Source organism: Rana temporaria, chromosome 10 (assembly GCF_905171775.1).
Source record: "Rana temporaria chromosome 10, aRanTem1.1, whole genome shotgun sequence".
Taxonomy (NCBI): domain Eukaryota; kingdom Metazoa; phylum Chordata; class Amphibia; order Anura; family Ranidae; genus Rana; species Rana temporaria.
In genome coordinates this window covers 1,787,026-1,807,287 of record NC_053498.1, presented here as the reverse complement: position 1 = coordinate 1,807,287, position 20,262 = coordinate 1,787,026, and the positions used below count along the sequence as shown (strand labels likewise).

Genomic DNA, 20,262 nt, shown 5'->3' with positions numbered 1-20,262 from the left:
GGACACAGAGGTGGGGGAAGGCTCCGATGGGGACACAGAAATGAGGGAAGCCTCCGACGGGGACACAGAAATGAGGGAAGGCTCCGACGGGGACACAGAAATGAGGGAAGGCTCCGATGGGGACACAGAAATGAGGGAAGGCTCCGATGGGGACACAGAAATGAGGGAAGGCTCCGATGGGGACACAGAAATGAGGGAAGGCTCCGATGGGGACACAGAAATGAGGGAAGGCTCCGATGGGGACACAGAAATGAGGGAAGGCTCCGATGGGGACACAGAGGTGGGGGAAGGCTCCGATGGGGACACAGAAATGAGGGAAGGCTCCGATGGGGACACAGAAATGAGGGAAGGCTCCGATGGGGACACAGAGGTGGGGGAAGGCTCCGATGGGGACACAGAAATGAGGGAAGGCTCCGATGGGGACACAGAAATGAGGGAAGGCTCCGATGGGGACACAGAGGTGGGGGAAGGCTCCGATGGGGACACAGAGGTGCAAGGAGTCTCTGATGGGAACACAGGTGTGTGGAAAGTCTCTAAAAAAGGGATTATTTACATTTATTCATTCATAAAATAACTGATATTTTTCGGCCTGCGAATATTTGTAAAATCTACAATGTGGCCCTTGGGCTGAAAAGTTTGGAGACCCCTCCTCTAGTTCTAGAAAACCCCTCCCTCTAAATACAAGCAGAGCGTACACTGAAAACTTCCCAATACAGGAACTCTGAATGAACCAGCCATTACCTGACTTGAAGGGGTAGCCCTCCTCCGGGCCCAGCGGGACCTCTCCCCCATCGCCCTCCGAGATGGTGTCTGCCCCGTTACGGAAGGGTTCGGCCTCACCGTTCTCCTCTGGCAGTTTAGAGTTAAGGTACGGGTGATCGACCTCTGCATTGACAACGTCTTCGTCTTCCTCCTGCTCCATCTCCGCAGCCTTCTCCTCTTCCGCATCGCCCTGTTCCTGCAGCTGGCATAGAGAAAGAAGGGGGAGGGGGGGATGTGACAAACCAGGCCGCTATGCACCAATGTAATTCTACAAATGTACAGAGTCCTCGCTGCAGACCTCTGCTATATACAAATGGAATTCTGAGTTCCTCACTGAGGCCAGTGTGGTCATAGCTGCAGTGCCGGATTGGTGGAAGCAGACCCGGTACGGGACCAGGAGAACAGACCGTGAGTCTATCTTGGTTCTGAGGGGGATGGGAAGGGGTTAATATTTGCCTGAAGATGGGCTTTACCAGGACGCTCTGCACCCAGGTATTGGGACTTTCTACGACACCAGCAATGGGATATGCAATCTAAATAAAATACACAGCATCACAAAGGAATCAGACTGATGGATTTTTTTTTTTGGCAGGAACCAGAAGAGCGCGGCGGTTCCTGGAACGGTTACAGGAAAAGATTATCCAACAGCTGCATCCAGGACCCGGAGGGGAGTTCGGTGAAATAGTCTGCTTAGTGGAAGAGCGGACAGTCGGCTGTAACAGAGACACCACCAAAACCGGCCAAGTCATCCAGCGACCCCGTGCGACCGGACTCACCTCAACATCGGCTGGCAGGACCTCATCGGCGTGCGGGTTCTCGTCTTTTGGTTTCTGCCACATCTTTGGTGCAGCTGCCGCAGTCTGTGCTGTAAGGAGAGAAGAGACGGTGATGTGAGTTTTCTGGCTATTAACATCCCCCTGTGTGTCACGGAATTCGGCTCTTCCCGAGACCGAGGAACATGTGATCAGACCAACGCTAATTTAATCTGCAATACCAGCAGACAAGCATCACCTTTATTTATACACACAGTCTGCTCCATCCAGAACCCGTCCGGGGATCAGAGAATACACAAAGATCTCCACTCATTACAATGGGGTGTGTGCTTATGGAGAGAAGACCCTTTAAAATGGGAAGAACCTGGTGGCAAGAAGACCCACTATAGGGAGAAGACGACCCCAAACGAAGAGAAGACCCACTATAGGGAGAAGATGACCCCAAACGAAGAGAAGACCCTCTATAGGGAGAAGACAACCCCAAACGAAGAGAAGACCCTCTATAGGGAGAAGACAACCCCAAACGGAGAGAAGACCCTCTATAGTGAGAAGAACCTAAAGCCAAAAAGATCTTTATGGGAAGCATACCCTCTATATTGAGAAGAACATAACGGAGAGAAGAAGACCCTCTATATTGAGAAGAACATAATGGAGAGAAGAACACCCTCTATATTGAGAAGACCCAAACGAAGAGAAGACCCCAACGAAGAGAAGACCCCAACGAAGAGAAGACCCCAACGAAGAGAAGACCCCAACGAAGAGAAGACCCCAACGAAGAGAAGACCCACTATAGGGAGAAGACAACCCCAAACGGAGAGAAGACCCTCTATAGTGAGAAGAACCTAAAGCCAAAAAGATCTTTATGGGAAGCATACCCTCTATATTGAGAAGAGCTTAACAGAGAGAAGACCCTCTATATTGAGAAGAACGGAGAGAAGACCCTCTATATTGAGAAGAACATAACGGAGAGAAGAAGACCCTCTATATTGAGAAGACCCAAACGAAGAGAAGACCCAAACTAAGAGAAGACCCAAAACGAAGAGAAGACCCCAACGAAGAGAATACCCTCTATATTGAGAAGAACGGAGAGAAGACCCTCTATATTGAGAAGAACATAACGGAGAAAAGAAGACCATCTATATTGAGAAGACCCCAACGAAGAGAAGATCCTCTATAGTGAGAAGAACCTAATGCCAAAAAGATCTTTATGGGAAGCATACCCTCTATATTGAGAAGAACATAACAGAGAGAAGAAGACCCTCTATATTGAGAAAATCCCAACGAAGAGAGGACCCCAACGAGAAGACCCCCAACAAAGAGAAGACGCTCTATAGTGAGAAAAACCTAAGGCCAGAAAGATCTTTATGGGAAGCATAAATTATATACTGAGAAGAGCTTAAAGGCAGGGAAGACCCTGTATAGTTAGAAGAACCTATTGATAAGAAGACTCTCTAAAGTCAGAAGAACCTTCCTGAGAAAAGATGCTCTATAGTCAGAAAAGCCTAACACCAAAAAGACCTTTATGGGGAGTAGAAACAGAGCAGACTCTCTATAGTGAGAAGAACCCAATGCCAAGTAAACCTTTATGAGAAGAACTTATGGAGGGAAGACCAACCTAATACTAAGATGACCCTTATGGGGAGAAGAACCCAACCCTAAGAAGACGCTTATGGGAAGAAAAACCCAACTAAGAGAGGAACCTAATGTCAAGAAGACCCTTATGGGACGAAGAACCTCTAGTGAGAACAACCTAATGGCAAGAACCTCTAGTGAGAACATCATAACGGAGAGAAGACCCTCTACATTGAGAAGAGCATAATGGAGAGAAGACTCTATATTGAGAAGAACCTAACACTAGAAGATCCTTATGGGGAGAAGATGCTCTATAGTGAGAAGACCCTCTATGATGAAAAGAACCCAACAGTAAGAAGACCCTTATCCTTCCAGTCTATGGCCTCAACTCGCATCAAAGTGGGACCAAAGTAGTGCAGGGACTTTAAGTCGCACAGATATGAACGGTACTCATTGGAAATTAATGGCGTACGACTTGTCATGTGACTTTGCATGTCGCACAAGCATGAAAGGGTGCCAACTTGTAAAGAGAAATTGCGTGTCCCGAAGTGGACATTTATTCCCGTGTGGACAGAATTGCGGAGGGATGTGACTTGACTACTTATCCAGCGCTGACCGCGGTTGGTTGTACTTGGGGGGGGGGGGGGCTGCAATGAGTCTCACCGTCACGTATGGCGGCGGGTCCTAGTTCTGAAGAGCCGCCGCAGACAGACCGCCGAGGGATAATTCATACGCCGATTACCGTGCCGGAATTTACAGAGAAGACTTGAAAGACCCCCGACTCCATCTCGCCGCTCTCAGAACTTTCTGGATAATGACACAGCCGATGCGGGGTGTTCGGAGGGTAAATTGAGTGCGCGGTTTAATAACTTATCAGCGCGGCGCAGGGTTTGCTGGCTGAAAATCTCTAAAGGAACACGAGCGTCAGTCAGTCTGGAGATAAACGGCTTTTGTTTCATGTTACGGAGCCTGCGTCTCATCATAGAGGAGGAACGCTCTGCGGAGAGCGAAGGGAAATCAGACTTGACATTATGAAGCAACATCCCCGGGATGAGAGAAGGCGTCCCCCTCCGCAGCCCAAAGTAACCACAGCCCACCCCCCCCCACAGTGACCCATCGCCACAGCCCCCCTCACAGTGACCCATCGCCGCAGCCCCCCCCCCCCCACAGTGACCGACCGCCGCAGCCCCCCCCCCCACAGTGACCGACCGCCGCAGCCCCCCCCCCCCACAGTGACCGACCGCCGCAGCCACCCCCCCACAGTGACCGACCGCCGCAGCCACCCCACAGTGACCGACCGCCGCAGCCTCCCCCCACAGTGACCCATCGCCGCAGCCACCCCACAGTGACCGACCTCCGCAGCCCCCCCCCAAAGTGATCGACCTCCGCAGCCCCCGATGTCACAATCTCTGGCAGCCCTCACAGTGACCCATCTCTGCAGCCCCCTCACTTCCTCCCATAAGCCGCCATATTATAACCCGACACCTGCCCTGTTGAAAGCCCCTCCCACCTATCTGCCCCCCCCCCCCATGCTACCAATCCTTCCAGGGGTGCAGCTCACGTACCTTCCACGGGACTCTTTCTTGAGGTGAAGCTTAGAAGGGTCACACTTGGCTCAAGTTCTGTGTAAGTATCTGGCGACCTCGCGTTCACCGAGTCCACGTCCCCGTCCAAGCTGGGCGTTCCGTCGTCGTCGCCGTCCTCCTCATCCACGTGGTCCGACACCACGGATGGAATGGGGGAGGTCTTAGTGGTACATTGAGCAGCAGCGATGAGAGGAGGAGGGGGCGATTCCGGCTGTACGGGCAACGTTTGAGGCACATTTGGAGGAGAAGTGCATTCTACACTTATATCCATGGGGGGCGCCGGTGCCGGCTCCGGCACATCCGGCAAAGTCTCTTCTTCCCCCAACATTGCTTTCTCACCCACAGCACTGTCCACGGCCGAGTGTTCGTAGCTTATGCCATTCATTTCCTGAGGGGTCACCGGGGTCTCAGCGGCTACGGTAGGCCCCGGCGGTTCCTTGCATAGCTCCTCTTCGGCGTCCTCCGCGGTGGCCTCGTCGGGAGACCCGCACTCCTCTGCGGTGCTCTCACCCTCGCTCATGTCTCCCAGGAGGCAGGGGAAAGACTCTGTGGCTACAACCACAGGAGCCATGGCCGCAGCTGCCACCCCGGGCAATATTCCAGGCGTCAGGTGGTGCTCCGGTCCGGCCTCCGGCGCTACGGGCTCAACGATCTGTTCCGGTGTAGAGCACTTTGTGGCAATGAACGGCTCTGCGCGTACCGGGGCGGAAGGAGATGATTTCAACACGGGGTCCAATTTCGGCTTCTCCTCTGTGAAGAAAAAAAGAGGACAACTTTAAAAAGCATTCTTAGCATATACATAGATAGGTTTTGGACGTTGTGGGGGAGGCTTTAAATCTGAGTCCACCTTGGGAACACAGGGTGTCACCAAAAGTGAGAAATCTCTGCAATGGGGACACAAGAATACCTGAGGGGAGCTCTTGTGCGTCTCGTTTGATCCCTTCAGGACCGCGCTTTACCCAAATGACGGCTACAGAGCGGCCGTACAATGCCAGGACGACGTCGTGATCACGCTTGCCACACACCCCCTGTGGCAGGCATTGGCAGTGATCTGTGATCGGGGTAAAGAGCCAATCACAGTAGCTCTTTACCATGTGACCATCTGTGTCCAATCACAGCTGATCACAGTGTAAATAGGATTTGCCGGTTATCGGCAGTCCTCTCCCTACGCTGACAGTGCGTGAGGAGAGTCGATAAGTGGCAATCCACACAGGGGACATCTACACTGATAAGCAGGGCACTGATCCTAATAATCAGTGCAGCCCACAAGTGTTACCAGTCAGTGCCGCCTCATCAATGCAGCCCATTAGTGTCCATCAGTGTAGTCCCACCAGTGCAGCCCCATCAGTCCCCACCAGTGTAGCCCCATCAGCCCCCACCAGTCTAGCCCCATCAGCCCCCACCAGTCTAGCCCCATCAGCCCCCACCAGTCTAGCCCCATCAGCCCCCACCAGTCTAGCCCCATCAGCCCCCACCAGTCTAGCCCCATCAGCCCCCACCAGTCTAGCCCCATCAGCCCCCACCAGTCTAGCCCCATCAGCCCCCACCAGTCTAGCCCCATCAGCCCCCACCAGTCTAGCCCCATCAGCCCCCACCAGTCTCGCCCCATCAGCCCCCACCAGTCTCGCCCCATCAGCCCCCACCAGTCTCGCCCCATCAGCCCCCACCAGTCTCGCCCCATCAGCCCCCACCAGTCTCGCCCCATCAGCCCCCACCAGTCTAGCCCCATCAGCCCCCACCAGTCTCGCCCCATCAGCCCCCACCAGTCTCGCCCCATCAGCCCCCACCAGTCTCGCCCCATCAGCCCCCACCAGTCTCGCCCCATCAGCCCCCACCAGTCTCGCCCCATCAGCCCCCACCAGTGAAAAACAATTTGTTTTTGTCTAGCAATATATAAAAACCCCAGTGGTGAATAAATAGCACTAAAAGCAAGCCCTATCTGTGTGAAAAAAAAAAAGAATGCAAAAAATGTCATATGGATACAGTGTTGCATGACCGTGCAATTGTCACTCAAAGTGCGACAACGAGGAGAGCGGAAAATTGGCCTGGGCAGGAGGGGGTGAAAGCGCCCGGTATTGAAGGGGTTAAACTCACCTGCTCCTCTTGCCTCTTTCTTTGTTCATCCTCCCCTCAGGGAACACCGAGTTGTGTGCTATGAGATTTAGATGGGTCGCCTCAATAAACGTATGACACCCAGATACTCACAGGAGGAGCATCTCCACCCCCGCCCAACTAACGGAGGATCAGCGGACCAACTAACGGAGGATCAGCGGCCCAACTAACGGAGGATCAGCGGCCCAACTAACGGAGGATCAGCGGCCCAACTAACGGAGGATCAGCAGCCCAACTAATGGAGGATCAGCGGCACCTGAAAGTGGCTCCGAGGAGTCCTGCTTTAATGTGGAGCCTTATAGGGATATCCAACATTCCAGTGTCCCCAGTCGTTGAATTGAACCCCTTGGCATCCAATTATGACAAATAATTTCTGGAATCGGTTCTCACATCCATCTGTACGCCTCTCTCTTTGCAGGCCACTGTGGAAAGACAAGAGGTACCTACCTATTTTGGGGTCCCTGACGGCAGTGAGATGAGGGCTCTCCACAGTCCCATACACCACTGGGCTGTGCTCAGGAACCTGGCTAGGAAGCTGCTGGGATTTGAAGTACAAAAGAGGGTGATAATGAGCGCGGGAACAGAAAAACTAACAGAAAGGTGTAAAAAAAAAGAAAAAGCAAACAAAAAAAAGTACGAAGAGCACAACAGAAATATTACAAAAACAAGAGGAGGTCAAGAGACAAGGGAGGGACAGATGGGGTTCGGGGTATGAGGGGAGATGGGTGGGGGAGAGATAAGGCGAGGAGCACAGGGAGACAAGGAAAGGGTGGAGACCGGGTCAAGGGCACAAGGAGAGGGTGGAGCCCAGGTCAAGGGCACAAGGAGAGGGTGGAGACCAGGTCAAGGGTACAGGGAGAGGGTGGAGCCCAGGTCAAGAGTACAAGGAGAGGGTGGAGACCAAGTCAAGGGCACAAGGAGAGGGTGGAGACCAGGTCAAGGGTACAAGGAGAGGGTGGAGACCAAGTCAAGGGCACAAGGAGAGGGTGGAGACCAAGTCAAGGGTACAAGGAGGGAGTGGAGACCGGGTCAAGGGTACAAGGAGGGAGTGGAGACCAAGTCAAGGGTACAAGGAGAGGGTGGAGACCAGGTCAAGGGTACAAGGAGAGGGTGGAGACCAGGTCAAGGGTACAAGGAGAGGGTGGAGACCAGGTCAAGGGTACAAGGAGAGTGGAGACCAGGTCAAGGGTACAAGGAGAGGGTGGAGACCAGGTCAAGGGTACAAGGAGAGGGTGGAGACCAGGTCAAGGGTACAAGGAGAGGGTGGAGACCATGTCAAGGGTACAAGGAGAGGGTGGAGACCAGGTCAAGGGTACAAGGAGAGGGTGGAGACCAGGTCAAGGGTACAAGGAGAGGGTGGAGACCAGAGAAATGGTACAAGGAGAGGGTGGAGACCAGAGAAATGGTACAAGGAGAGGGTGGAGACCAAGTCAAGGGTACAAGGAGAGGGTGGAGACCAAGTCAAGGGTACAAGGAGAGGGTGGAGACCAGGTCAAGGGTACAAGGAGAGGGTGGAGACCAGGTCAAGGGTACAAGGAGAGGGTGAAGACCAGGTCAAGGGTACAAGGAGAGGGTGGAGACCAGGTCAAGGGTACAAGGAGAGGGTGGAGACCAAGTCAAGGGTACAAGGAGACAAGGAGGGGGAAGACACGGTGGGGTTTCAGGAAGGTGGTGAGACAAGCATGTTGTGAAAGGCAGACGGGAAATTTGAGCAAAAAATAAGCAGAATTACAAAATAAAAAAAAGGATCCAATTTAAGTAAATTTTAAGGTGGAAAAAAAGAAAAGAAAGACAAATAAGAGGCAGGAGGAGGAAAAGAAAGACACATTACAATCAGAAACAACAAATCCACAAACATCACACAGTACATCCTGATCTATGCTTGACACAGGAGCTTGCACTCACTGAACCCATTTATTGATAATTGATCACCTGTACACACTATTATACCAGGCCAGATTCTGGAGGAGGGGGAGGGGGACGCTCCCATACGCACAGGACCTTCATCTGCTATTAATTGGTTATTTGTGCGTTTATTTTGCTTCTTATTTGGACGCAGATAATAAACGCACCATGGACAGATCTTCCCACACACGGGGGATTTGTAGCAGACAAAGACTGTGAAGGATTTCAATGTACAGAAGGACCTTTTACTTCTCCAAGCCCCCCCCCCCTACACCTATCCCCACCAACAACAGGTAATGGCGTTTGTGTCTACATCTAGAGGGGCGCAGTCCATCGTCATACCCCCCCCCCCCGTATGGACCGGCCGCCTCCTCTCCCTTACCTGAGGAGGAGTTGGCGTAGAGCTGGGCCGGAGGATGGGGGGAGTCGGGTTCCTGCTGCCCCCTCCTGACATGATTTCCTCTGTGATGTCTCTGCCACCCTGGTTCGGGTCTCTGATTCGGATCTGGAAAGAGACGTGAGAAATGACCGTGTGAGCGCTCGGTGCGTCTTCATAATATCCATCATACGGCAGCGCTATGGGCGAGGGATCACTTACCGTCTTCTTCTCTCTCTTGGCGGGAGGTGGTGGCTGTTGTGGCTGCTGTGGAGGCACTATGGGGATAGGCGCTGACTGGTACACCGGCTGACTGGAGTAAAAGGGGGTCCCTACAACATAAGATTTATTCGTCAGGTCAGTCCCAGTATACAGCATCGAGACTGATAATGGTGTATATAGCACCGAAATCAAGACTGTACAAGGGGGGAGAGCCCATGCGTCCTGAAGGGGGGAGCCCAATGCCTCCTGAAGGGGGGAGCCCATGCCTCCTGAAGGGGGGAGCCCATGCCTCCTGAAGGGGGGAGCCCATGCCTCCTGAAGGGGGGAGCCCATGCGTCCTCTCCCATGCCTCCTGAACGGGGGAGCCCAATGCATCCTGAAGGGGGGAGCCCAATGCCTCCTGAAGGGGGGAGCCCAATGCCTCCTGAAGGGGGGAGCCCAATGCGTCCTGAAGGGGGGAGCCCATGCCACCTGGAGGGGGGAGCCCATGCCACCTGAAGGGGGGAGCCCATGCCACCTGAAGGGGGGAGCCCATGCCTCCTGAAGGGGGGAACCCATGCCTCCTGAAGGGGGGAGCCCAATGCATCCTCTCCCATGCCTCTTTGAAGGGGGGAACCCATGCCTCTTTGAAGGGGGGAACCCATGCCTCTTTGAAGGGGGGAACCCATGCATCCTGAAGGAGGGAACCCATGCCTCTTTGAAGGGGGGAACCCATGCATCCTGAAGGGGGGAACCCATGCCTCCTGAAGGGGGGAACCCATGCCTCCTCTCCCATGCCTCCTATAGGGGGGGAGCCCATGCCTCCTGAAGCGGGTTGGCCTGTTGCCATGCCATAACTATCACATATACTATGGAAGACCAAACATTAACTTACAGCCTAAATCTTTATCTAAGAGTATGGAATCAGCCTGAACCTATATGAACATGAAAACCCCAAGCAATGCCACGACCCGCACACAAACATTCACCGCGTGGAAATAAGGATCTTTTATTTCACACAAGGGCTGAGGAGGAATATATATACCGTATGGGGATGGGAAGTCTCCAGGTCCAGGGCCGGGGTAGAAGGGATTGGGGCCCGGAGGCTGCACTTGATACTGCTGTGGAGGTCCTACATAAGGGGGGGCGCTGTGTCGATACTGAAAGATAAAAAGGAGAAAAGAGTGAGAGACGTGAAGCGGCGGAGGCGGAGCCGGCCCAGTGAACGGTGCGCTGCTGGTACCTGTGGTATACAGTACTGAGGACCCTGCGTCATTGCATATGGCATCGGGATGGCATGGTTGACCATCATGATGTGCTGGTTGGTTTGATAGACGGCGGTGGGCGTCTGCGCACCTGTTCGGATGGAGGGGTTACTATTCTGTATGGTGGTGCGCTGCGGCTGGATCTGTGGCCTTTGGAAAAACTGCGGAAGAGAAGAAGGTACAGAAAACGGGTGAAATTCTCCAGCCTTGGTGGCGGCATGGGGCACAGACTATTCCACATGGAACCGACAGACTGAAGGTATACCCAGGACAGGAAGAGAGCCAATAGGACAGCAACAGGACTACTGTATCCTAAAAATTGGTAACCAATCAGAAGCCCTCTGGGTAGGAGGGTATCAGGCTAATTAAAAACTGTGATTGGCTGGTCACACCACTGAACTCTGTATAGGTTCAATCCCCCCCTCCCCCCACCCAACCCCCCGAGAACTACTGAAATGTAACCCCACCACTGCCAACGTGCAATCACTTTCTCCCAATCTGACTGCTCTAAGCCAATAAAAGAGCAAATCAGGTTGCTATGGGTTACTGCCCATTTGATAGGCCTGCTTCCAGTCCATTTATAGAGGAAATGCAGAATAGTCTTACCTGGATGGGTCGGAATCCTCCCTTGATTGAGGACAGCAGAGATAAGGGAGAGTGAATGGGAAGTTACACAGCAATCAGAAAAAGAACACACACATATACAATCTCCCCTCCGCCTCAGCCTGACAAGGGGGGCATCTGACAAGGGGGGGCGCCTCAGCCTGACAAGGGGGACATCTGACAAGGGGGGTGCCTCAGCCCGACAAGGGGGACATCTGACAAGGGGCGTGCCTCAGCCCGACAAGGGGGACATCTGACAAGGGGGACATCTGACAAGGGGGGCGCCTCAGCCTGACAAGGGGGGCGCCTCAGCCTGACAAGGGGGGCGCCTCAGCCTGACAAGGGGGGCATCTGACAAGGGGGGGCGCCTCAGCCTGACAAGGGGGACATCTGACAAGGGGGGTGCCTCAGCCCGACAAGGGGGACATCTGACAAGGGGGGTGCCTCAGCCCGACAAGGGGGACATCTGACAAGGGGGACATCTGACAAGGGGGGCGCCTCAGCCTGACAAGGGGGGCGCCTCAGCCTGACAAGGGGGGCATCTGACAAGGGGGCGCCTCAGCCTGACAAGGGGGACATCTGACAAGGGGGGCGCCTCAGCCTGACAAGGGGGACATCTGACAAGGGGGGGCGCCTCAGCCTGACAAGGGGGACATCTGACAAGGGGGGGCGCCTCAGCCTGACAAGGGGGACATCTGACAAGGGGGGCGCCTCAGCCTGACAAGGGGGACATCTGACAAGGGGGGCGCCTCAGCCTGACAAGGGGGACATCTGACAAGGGGGGCGCCTCAGCCTGACAAGGGGGACATCTGACAAGGGGGACCATCTGACAAGGGGGGCGCCTTAGCCTGACAAGGGGGACATCTGACAAGGGGGACATCTGACAAGGGGGCGCCTCAGCCTGACAAGGGGGGCATCTGACAAGGGGGGCGCCTCAGCCTGACAAGGGGGACATCTGACAAGGGGGGCGCCTCCGCCTGACAAGGGGGACATCTGCCAAGGGGGACGCCTCAGCCTGACAAGGGGGACGCCTGACAAGGGGGACGCCTCAGCCTGACAAGGGGGACGCCTGACAAGGGGGATATCGACGCCTGACAAGGGGGAACCTCAGCCTGACAAGGGGGCATCTACAAGGGTGCACCTCAGCTTTCTGAGGTCTATTCTCGTGCCACGGACATTGCCAAGAGAGTTTTATACATGAATATTACAGCCAACGCCATCTTCTCTATCCAATCTGAACCTAGAACTACAACCAGTGCAGATGCAGCAAATCACCACCAGGGGGCAGAGCACACACAAAGGTTCCTTCAATATCTAACGGGTGAAATTGTGGGGAAAACACTGGTCACATGACCAGGCTGTTGCTTAGCATTATGATTTATGGCGAGGCCCAATTCCGGCTCTTCTGGTGTTATGGACCCCCCACTAAAGACTCACAACGCACACGGCAGCCGGCACTTACCGTGTGTGTCAGCAATGGACTGGATACAGGAAAACCCTATCACAGCCCGCCCCCACCGCCGGGGGCCACGCTCCTAACGATACAACAAACCCACTGTAGGGTCAGGAAGGTCACCTGATGGGGGAGGGGTTAGGTCTAGACTATCCTCTGCAGTGGCAACCCTCATAGGACTTCTCTCTATTTCCTCTACATAATGCGCATGCGCGGTGGGTAATTTTCTCCTAGAACCTACAAGTAGGGAACTCCGCGTCCTGCACCGCCATGGCGCAGTCTAGGTGGGATGATCCTGGCGCTGATCAAGGCGTAAACATTTATAAATCATTACGTTTGTCTGAAATATATACCATATACCCCACAATTCATGAGACGTGTCAGTATGCCCTCTGCCAGCAGGGGGCAGACTGTGCACCAATCCCCCCCCCCCAATCCTATGTCAGTGAATGCATAAAAGACGGGAGCCAATCAGACCGCGCACCATCATCTCGCTACATTTGCCCCCCATTTACAATATTGAAGCCAATTTCTTCAGAATTTATTGATTATTGATGAATTTTTATCAATTTCCTCGACAACCCAACCTGACAGGAAGCGGTGGACGGCCCGTTCTCATTGGCTCCCAGCACATACAGTGTTAGTGGGTGAAAGGAAGGCAGGTGAGGGGGGATGGTGGCGGTTTACGGTACCTGGTGATGAGTCGGCCGCGGTCCAGCTGCAAACTATAGAGAGGAGCGAGAAGACAATCACAAAGGAGAGGTGACACCGAGCTCACATACATACAATCACAAAGGAGAGGTGACACCGAGCTCACATACATACAATCACAAAGGAGAGGTGACACCGAGCTCACATACATACAATCACAAAGGAGAGGTGACACCGAGCTCACATACATCCAGCAGACAAGACATGGGGGAGGGGGGGGGGCTGCAAGCGACTTCTATATATCCCGCCACACGTCTGAGGAGGCGGAGCTTATACAACTACCCCCCCCCCTTCCTCTGCAGACATAGGGGGGACAGCACATGTGGAAGTGCAGCAACCAATCCCGTGTTAGATTACTGGGATCAGGAGTGAAAAATGATCACCCTTCCACCATAAAGGAGAACTCCGACACGGGCTCAGTCCTGGGCAGCGGGGTAGGAGGGCAGATTATAATGCCCCTCCCACTTGGGTCTTGGCTCACCCTTACCCAGGTCATGCCCCTCCCACTCATGTCTGCTTACCCTTACCCAGAACATGCCCCTCCCACTCACGTCTGCTTACCCTTACCATGCCCCTCCCACTCCCATCTGCTTACCCAGAACATGCCCTTCCCACTCATGTCTTACCTTACACAGAATATGCCCCTCCCACTCATGTCTTACCTTACACAGAATATGCCCCTCCCACTAGTGTCTTGCCTTACCCTCATCCAGAACATGCCCCTCCCTCTAGTTTCTTACCTTACCCAGTACACGCCCCTCCCACTAGTGTCTTATGCAGAACATGCCCCTCCCACTAGTGTCTTATCCAGAACATGCCCCTCCCACTAGTGTCTTATCCAGAACATGCCCCTCCCACTAGTGTCTTATCCAGAACATGCCCCTCCCACTAGTGTCTTTGCTTACCCTTATCCAGAACATGCCCCTCCCTCCCCACTAGTGTCTTATGCAGAACATGCCCCTCCCACTAGTGTCTTATCCAGAACATGCCCCTCCCACTAGTGTCTTATCCAGAACATGCCCCTCCCACTAGTGTCTTATCCAGAACATGCCCCTCCCACTAGTGTCTTTGCTTACCCTTATCCAGAACATGCCCCTCCCTCCCCACTAGTGTCTTATCCAGAACATGCCCCTCCCACTAGTGTCTTATCCAGAACATGCCCCTCCCACTAGTGTCTTATCCAGAACATGCCCCTCCCACTAGTGTCTTTGCTTACCCTTATCCAGAACATGCCCCTCCCTCCCCACTAGTGTCTTATCCAGAACATGCCCCTCCCACTAGTGTCTTATCCAGAACATGCCCCTCCCACTAGTGTCTTTGCTTACCCTTATCCAGAACATGCCCCTCCCACTAGTGGAGTGGTTCTCAACCTGTCTAGTGCCGTGACCCCTTGATAAAATTTCCCAAGTTGTGGGGACCCATAACGGTAAAATTATTTTCTTATCGTGGGTTGCTGGCACCCAAGGTAAGACAAGTAATTTGCGCCCCTAACCCACGGACATTTAGCGCTCTCTGAGTCCCTTCCACTCGTACAATAATAAAAGCCCTTATAGTGCATTTTAGGATGTAGCACTCTCTTTGTTCCCCTTTCTTTCCCTTTTATCTCTCTCTATCCTCATTTCTTGTTTGTTATCCCCATCCTTCTCTAGACGTCTTTCTTATTCTTTCTTCCTCCCCCTTCAATGTATTCTCTATTTTTATTCATTCTCTTACTCCCTGGTGGGGAGTTGGGATCAGCGGCAGCGCTGGCGGGGAGTTGGGATCAGCGGCAGCGCTGGCGGGGAGTTGGGATCAGCGGCAGCGCTGGCGGGGAGTTGGGATCAGCGGCAGCGCTGGCGGGGAGTTGGGATCAGCGGCAGCGCTGGCGGGGAGTTGGGATCAGCGGCAGCGCTGGCGGGGAGTTGGGATCAGCGGCAGCGCTGGCGGGGAGTTGGGATCAGCGGCAGCGCTGGCGGGGAGTTGGGATCAGCGGCAGTGCTGGCGGGGAGTTGGGATCAGCCGGAGTGCTGGTGGGGAGTTGGGATCAGCGGCAGCGCTGGCGGGGAGTTGGGATCAGCGGCAGCGCTGGCGGGGAGTTGGGATCAGCGGCAGCGCTGGCGGGGAGTTGGGATCAGCGGCAGCGCTGGCGGGGAGTTGGGATCAGCGGCAGCGCTGGCGGGGAGTTGGGATCAGCGGCAGTGCTGGCGGGGAGTTGGGATCAGCGGCAGTGCTGGCGGGGAGTTGGGATCAGCGGCAGTGCTGGTGGGGAGTTGGGATCAGCGGCAGTGCTGGCGGGGAGTTGGGATCAGCGGCAGTGCTGGCGGGGAGTTGGGATCAGCGGCAGTGCTGGTGGGGAGTTGGGATCAGCGGCAGTGCTGGCGGGGAGTTGGGATCAGCGGCAGTGCTGGTGGGGAGTTGGGATCGGCCAACTTGGGTGCTCTTGATGAAGGTCATCTGCTGACCTGAGAACTGTAGTGGGGACTTTTAAAGGCAACTTTAATCACAGGAAGTGTTACTCTCTGTGTCTCTGACTTTGTGATGTCTCTCAGCAGTGACCCCTAGGCTGAAATCAGCAGATAGGGTCTCCTCCAGCCCCTCCCACTTCACATTCCTCACCAGTCAGCTGACCTCTAGTCCCTGCCCCTCAGCTATGCCATGAAATAAATGGGCGGCTGTGAAGAGGCTGAGTGGGCAGCCGCAGGCTTCAGGAACAGCCTAGGCTTTGGTGACCCCTAGCAAATCCTCATTTGACCCCCAAGGGGTCAGGTTGAGAACCACTGCACTAGTGTCTTATCCAGAACATGCCCCCCCCCCCACTAGTGTGTTACCTTACCCAGTACACGCTCCTCCCACTAGTGTCTTATCCAGAACATGCCCCCCCACTAGTGTGTTGCCTTACCCAGTACACGCTCCTCCCACTAGTGTCTTATCCAGAACATGCCCCACCCACTAGTGTCTTATCCAGAACATGCCCCCCCCCACTAGTGTGTTACCTTACCCAGTACATGCTCCTCCCACTAGTGTCTTATCCAGAACATGCCCCTCCCACTAGTGTCTTATCCAGAACATGCCCCCCCCACTAGTGTCTTATCCAGAACATGCCCCCCCACTAGTGTGTTACCTTACCCAGTACACGCTCCTCCCACTAGTGTCTTATCCAGAACATGCCCCTCCCACTAGTGTCTTATCCAGAACATGCCCCCCCCCACCACTAGTGTGTTACCTTACCCAGTACACGCTCCTCCCACTAGTGTCTTATCCAGAACATGCCCCTCCCACTAGTGTCTTATCCAGAACATGCCCCCCCCCACCACTAGTGTGTTACCTTACCCAGTACACGCTCCTCCCACTAGAGTCTTATCCAGAACATGCCCCTCCCACTAGTGTCTTATCCAGAACATGCCCCACCCACTAGTGTCTTTGCTTACCCTTATCCAGAACATGCCCCTCCCACTAGTGTCTTATCCAGAACATGCCCCTCCCTCCCCACTAGTGTCTTACCTTACCCAGTACACACCCCTCCCACTAGTGTCTTGCCTCACTCTTACCCAGAACATGCCCCACCCACTCATGTCTTAGCTTACCCTTACCCAGAACATGCCCCACCCACTCATGTCTTAGCTTACCCTTACCCAGAACACGCCCCACCCACTCATGCCTTAGCTTACCCTTACACAGGCCATACCCCTGCCATGCCCTCTTCCCACACCCAGGCCATGTCCCCCTTGAAAAGGGTCTTCCTAGCCACAAACACCTCAGGAAGAGGATTTTGGACGGGTTGCTATGGGTTACTGCACTTTGAATCACCTTGTTAAGCCTGAAAGGTGTCCCCAGAATTTTATCTGACCCCCCCCCCCCCATTTCTGAACATTACTACCGCCCTAGAAATCTGCCATGGGGGGTGGAGCTCTGTCTGGTGGATGAACTCCGAAGGGCCCAACCTGGGACAATGACAAGGTGTGCAACCCCTTCCACCCGGCCCTCTGCCCATCGCACGCCATGCCCGTCATCAGCCATATTGTGGGAGGAGCTCAAGCCCCCCCCAACCTATCACAACCCCCCCTGATAGGTAGAATATTAGGAGAACCCGGATGTGAAGGTTTACCTGTGAAAGGTCCATATTCAGCCCAATGTCACCGATCTGTCTGGGGGGGGGGGGTGACGAGTCCCTAGGAGGGAGGAGGAGATCACCTGACCTATGACAGTTACTTCTCTCCAACCGCCAAACCTCATACTGGTACCCCCCCCCCCCGCCCCCGACTGAGCTCTGTACAGGAGGGGGATGGGAAGAACTTCATATGGTTCACTCAGGAGCTGGAAGGCAGCAGATGTCCCATTTCAGATCTACAATCCCCTCCATAGAGGGAAGATATGAACCTTTCACAGGAAAGAATGACGGTGATAAATCTTACATAAGCCCCCGGGGGGGGGGGGGGGGGGTCCCCAATTGTACTCATGTCCAGTATGATACATTTATACTTCGTGAACTTTGCAGATTTGGGGGTGCAGGTTTGGCATTGTTTGCAGATTTCGGGTTGTATTAGATTTGGGGGTGTAGGTTTGGTTATATTGCAGATTTGGGGGTGTAAATGCGGCCCTCCTACTGGACCCCCCCCCCATCAGTCCTGAGGCCCTCCTACTGGACCCCCATCAGTCCTGCGGCCCTCCTACTGGACCCCCATCAGTCCTGCGGCCCTCCTACTGGACCCCCATCAGTCCTACGGCCCTCCTACTGAACTCCCCCACCAGGTCTGCGGCCCTCCTACTGAACCCCCATCAGTCCTGCGGCCCTCCTACTGAACCCCCATCAGTCCTGCGGCCTTCCTACTGAACTCCCCCACCAGGTCTGCGGCCCTCCTACTGAACCCCCATCAGTCCTGCGGCCCTCCTACTGAACCCCCATCAGTCCTGCGGCCCTCCTACTGAACCCCCATCAGTCCTGCGGCCCTCCTACTGGACCCCCATCAGTCCTGCGGCCCTCCTACTGAACTCCCCCACCAGGTCTGCGGCCCTCCTACTAGACCCCCCATCAGTCCTGCGGCCCTCCTACTGGACCCCCATCAGTCCTACGGCCCTCCTACTGGACCCCCATCAGTCCTGCGGCCCTCCTACTGGACCCCCATCAGTCCTACGGCCCTCCTACTGGACCCCCATCAGTCCTACGGCCCTCCTACTGGACCCCCATCAGTCCTCTGGCCCTCCTACTGGACACCACTCAGCCCCCCAACAGGTCTGCGGCCTTCCTACTGAACCCCCATCAGTCCTGCGGCCCTCCTACTGGACCCCTCATCAGGTCTGCGGCCCTCCTACTGAACCCCCATCAGTCCTGCGGCCCTCCTACTGAACCCCCATCAGTCCTGCGGCCCTCCTACTGAACCCCCATCAGTCCTGCGGCCCTCCTACTGGAGCCCCATCAGTCCTGCGGCCCTCCTACTGGAACCCCCATCAGTCCTGCGGCCCTCCTACTGGAACCCCCATCAGCCCTGCAGCCCTCCTACTGAACCCCCATCAGTCCTGCGGCCCTCCTACTAGACCCCCCATCAGTCCTGCGGCCCTCCTACTGGACCCCCCCCCCTATCAGTCCTCTGGCCCTCCTACTGGAGCCCCATCAGTCCTGCGGCCCTCCTACTGGACCCCACTCAGCCCCCCAACAGGTCTGCGGCCTTCCTACTGAACCCCCATCAGTCCTGCGGCCCTCCTACTGGACCCCTCATCAGGTCTGCGGCCCTCCTACTGAACCCCCATCAGTCCTGCGGCCCTCCTACTGGACCCCCATCAGTCCTGCGGCCCTACTACTGAACCCCCCCCCCCCATCAGTCCTGTGGCCCTCCTACTGGACCCCCCCCCCCCCCCCATCAGTCCTGCGGCCCTCCTACTGAACCCCCATCAGTCCTGCGGCCCTCCTACTGAACCCCCATCAGTCCTGCGGCCCTACTACTGAACCCCCCCCCCCCCCCATCAGTCCTGCGGCCCCCCTCCTGAACCCCCATCAGTCCTGCGGCCCTCCTACTGAACCCCCATCAGTCCTGCGGCCCTCCTACTGAACCCCCATCAGGTCTGCGGCCCTCCTACTGGAACCCCCATCAGTCCTGCGGCCCTCCTACTGAACCCCCATCAGTCCTGCGGCCCTCCTACTGGAACCCCCATCAGTCCTAAGGCCCTTCTACTGAACCCCCCATCAGTCCTGCGGCCCTCCTACTGGACCCCCCATCAGTCCTGCGGCCCTACTACTGAACCCCCCCCCCCCCATCAGTCCTGCGGCCCTCCTACTGAACCCCCATCAGTCCTGCGGCCCTCCTACTGAACCCCCATCAGTCCTGCGGCCCTCCTACTGAACCCCCATCAGTCCTGCGGCCCTCCTACTGAACCCCCATCAGTCCTGCGGCCCTCCTACTGAACCCCCATCAGTCCTGCGGCCCTCTTACTGAACCCCCATCAGTCCTACGGCCCTCCTACTGAACCCCCATCAGTCCTGCGGTCCTCCTACTGGACCCCCATCAGTCCTGCGGCCCTCCTACTGAACCCCCATCAGTCCTGCGGCACTCCTACTGAACCCCCATCAGTCCTGCGGCCCTCCTACTGAACCCCCATCAGTCCTGCGGCCCTACTACTGAACCCCCCCCCCCCCCATCAGTCCTGCGGCCCTCCTACTGAACCCCCATCAGTCCTGCGGCCCTCCTACTGAACCCCCATCAGTCCTGCGGCCCTCCTACTGAACCCCATCAGCCCTGCGGCCCTCCTACTGGACCCCCATCAGTCCTGCGGCCCTCCTACTGGACCCCCATCAGTCCTGCAGCCCTCCTACTGAACCCCCATCAGTCCTGCGGCCCTCCTACTGAACCCCCATCAGTCCTGCAGCCCTCCTACTGAACCCCCATCAGTCCTGCGGCCCTCCTACTGAACCCCCCATCAGTCCTGCGGCCCTCCTACTGAACCCCCATCAGTCCTGCGGCCCTTCTACTGA

The 20,262-nt window shown here is 55.5% G+C and overlaps 1 protein-coding gene across 17 annotated transcripts in view; it reads right to left on the bottom strand.

Moving 5' to 3' along the window:
* EIF4G3 (eukaryotic translation initiation factor 4 gamma 3) overlaps window positions 1-20,262 on the bottom strand; it is a 105,822-nt gene that overhangs the window by 41,461 nt on the left and 44,099 nt on the right. For 6 of the 17 annotated variants that reach the window (XM_040326731.1, XM_040326733.1, XM_040326732.1 and 3 more), the window contains 10 exons: window positions 13,301-13,333; window positions 11,159-11,179; window positions 10,531-10,713; window positions 10,333-10,447; window positions 9,309-9,418; window positions 9,093-9,215; window positions 7,253-7,394; window positions 4,673-5,443; window positions 1,539-1,627; window positions 742-964 (listed from right to left, as the gene is read on the bottom strand). In XM_040326731.1, the coding sequence (XP_040182665.1) occupies window positions 742-964; window positions 1,539-1,627; window positions 4,673-5,443; window positions 7,253-7,394; window positions 9,093-9,215; window positions 9,309-9,418; window positions 10,333-10,447; window positions 10,531-10,713; window positions 11,159-11,179; window positions 13,301-13,333 (1,810 nt within the window). The remainder of the gene's footprint in view (window positions 1-741; window positions 965-1,538; window positions 1,628-4,672; window positions 5,444-7,252; window positions 7,395-9,092; window positions 9,216-9,308; window positions 9,419-10,332; window positions 10,448-10,530; window positions 10,714-11,158; window positions 11,180-13,300; window positions 13,334-20,262) is intronic. The other 11 variants (XM_040326735.1, XM_040326739.1, XM_040326745.1 and 8 more) reach the window with 6 other exon arrangements.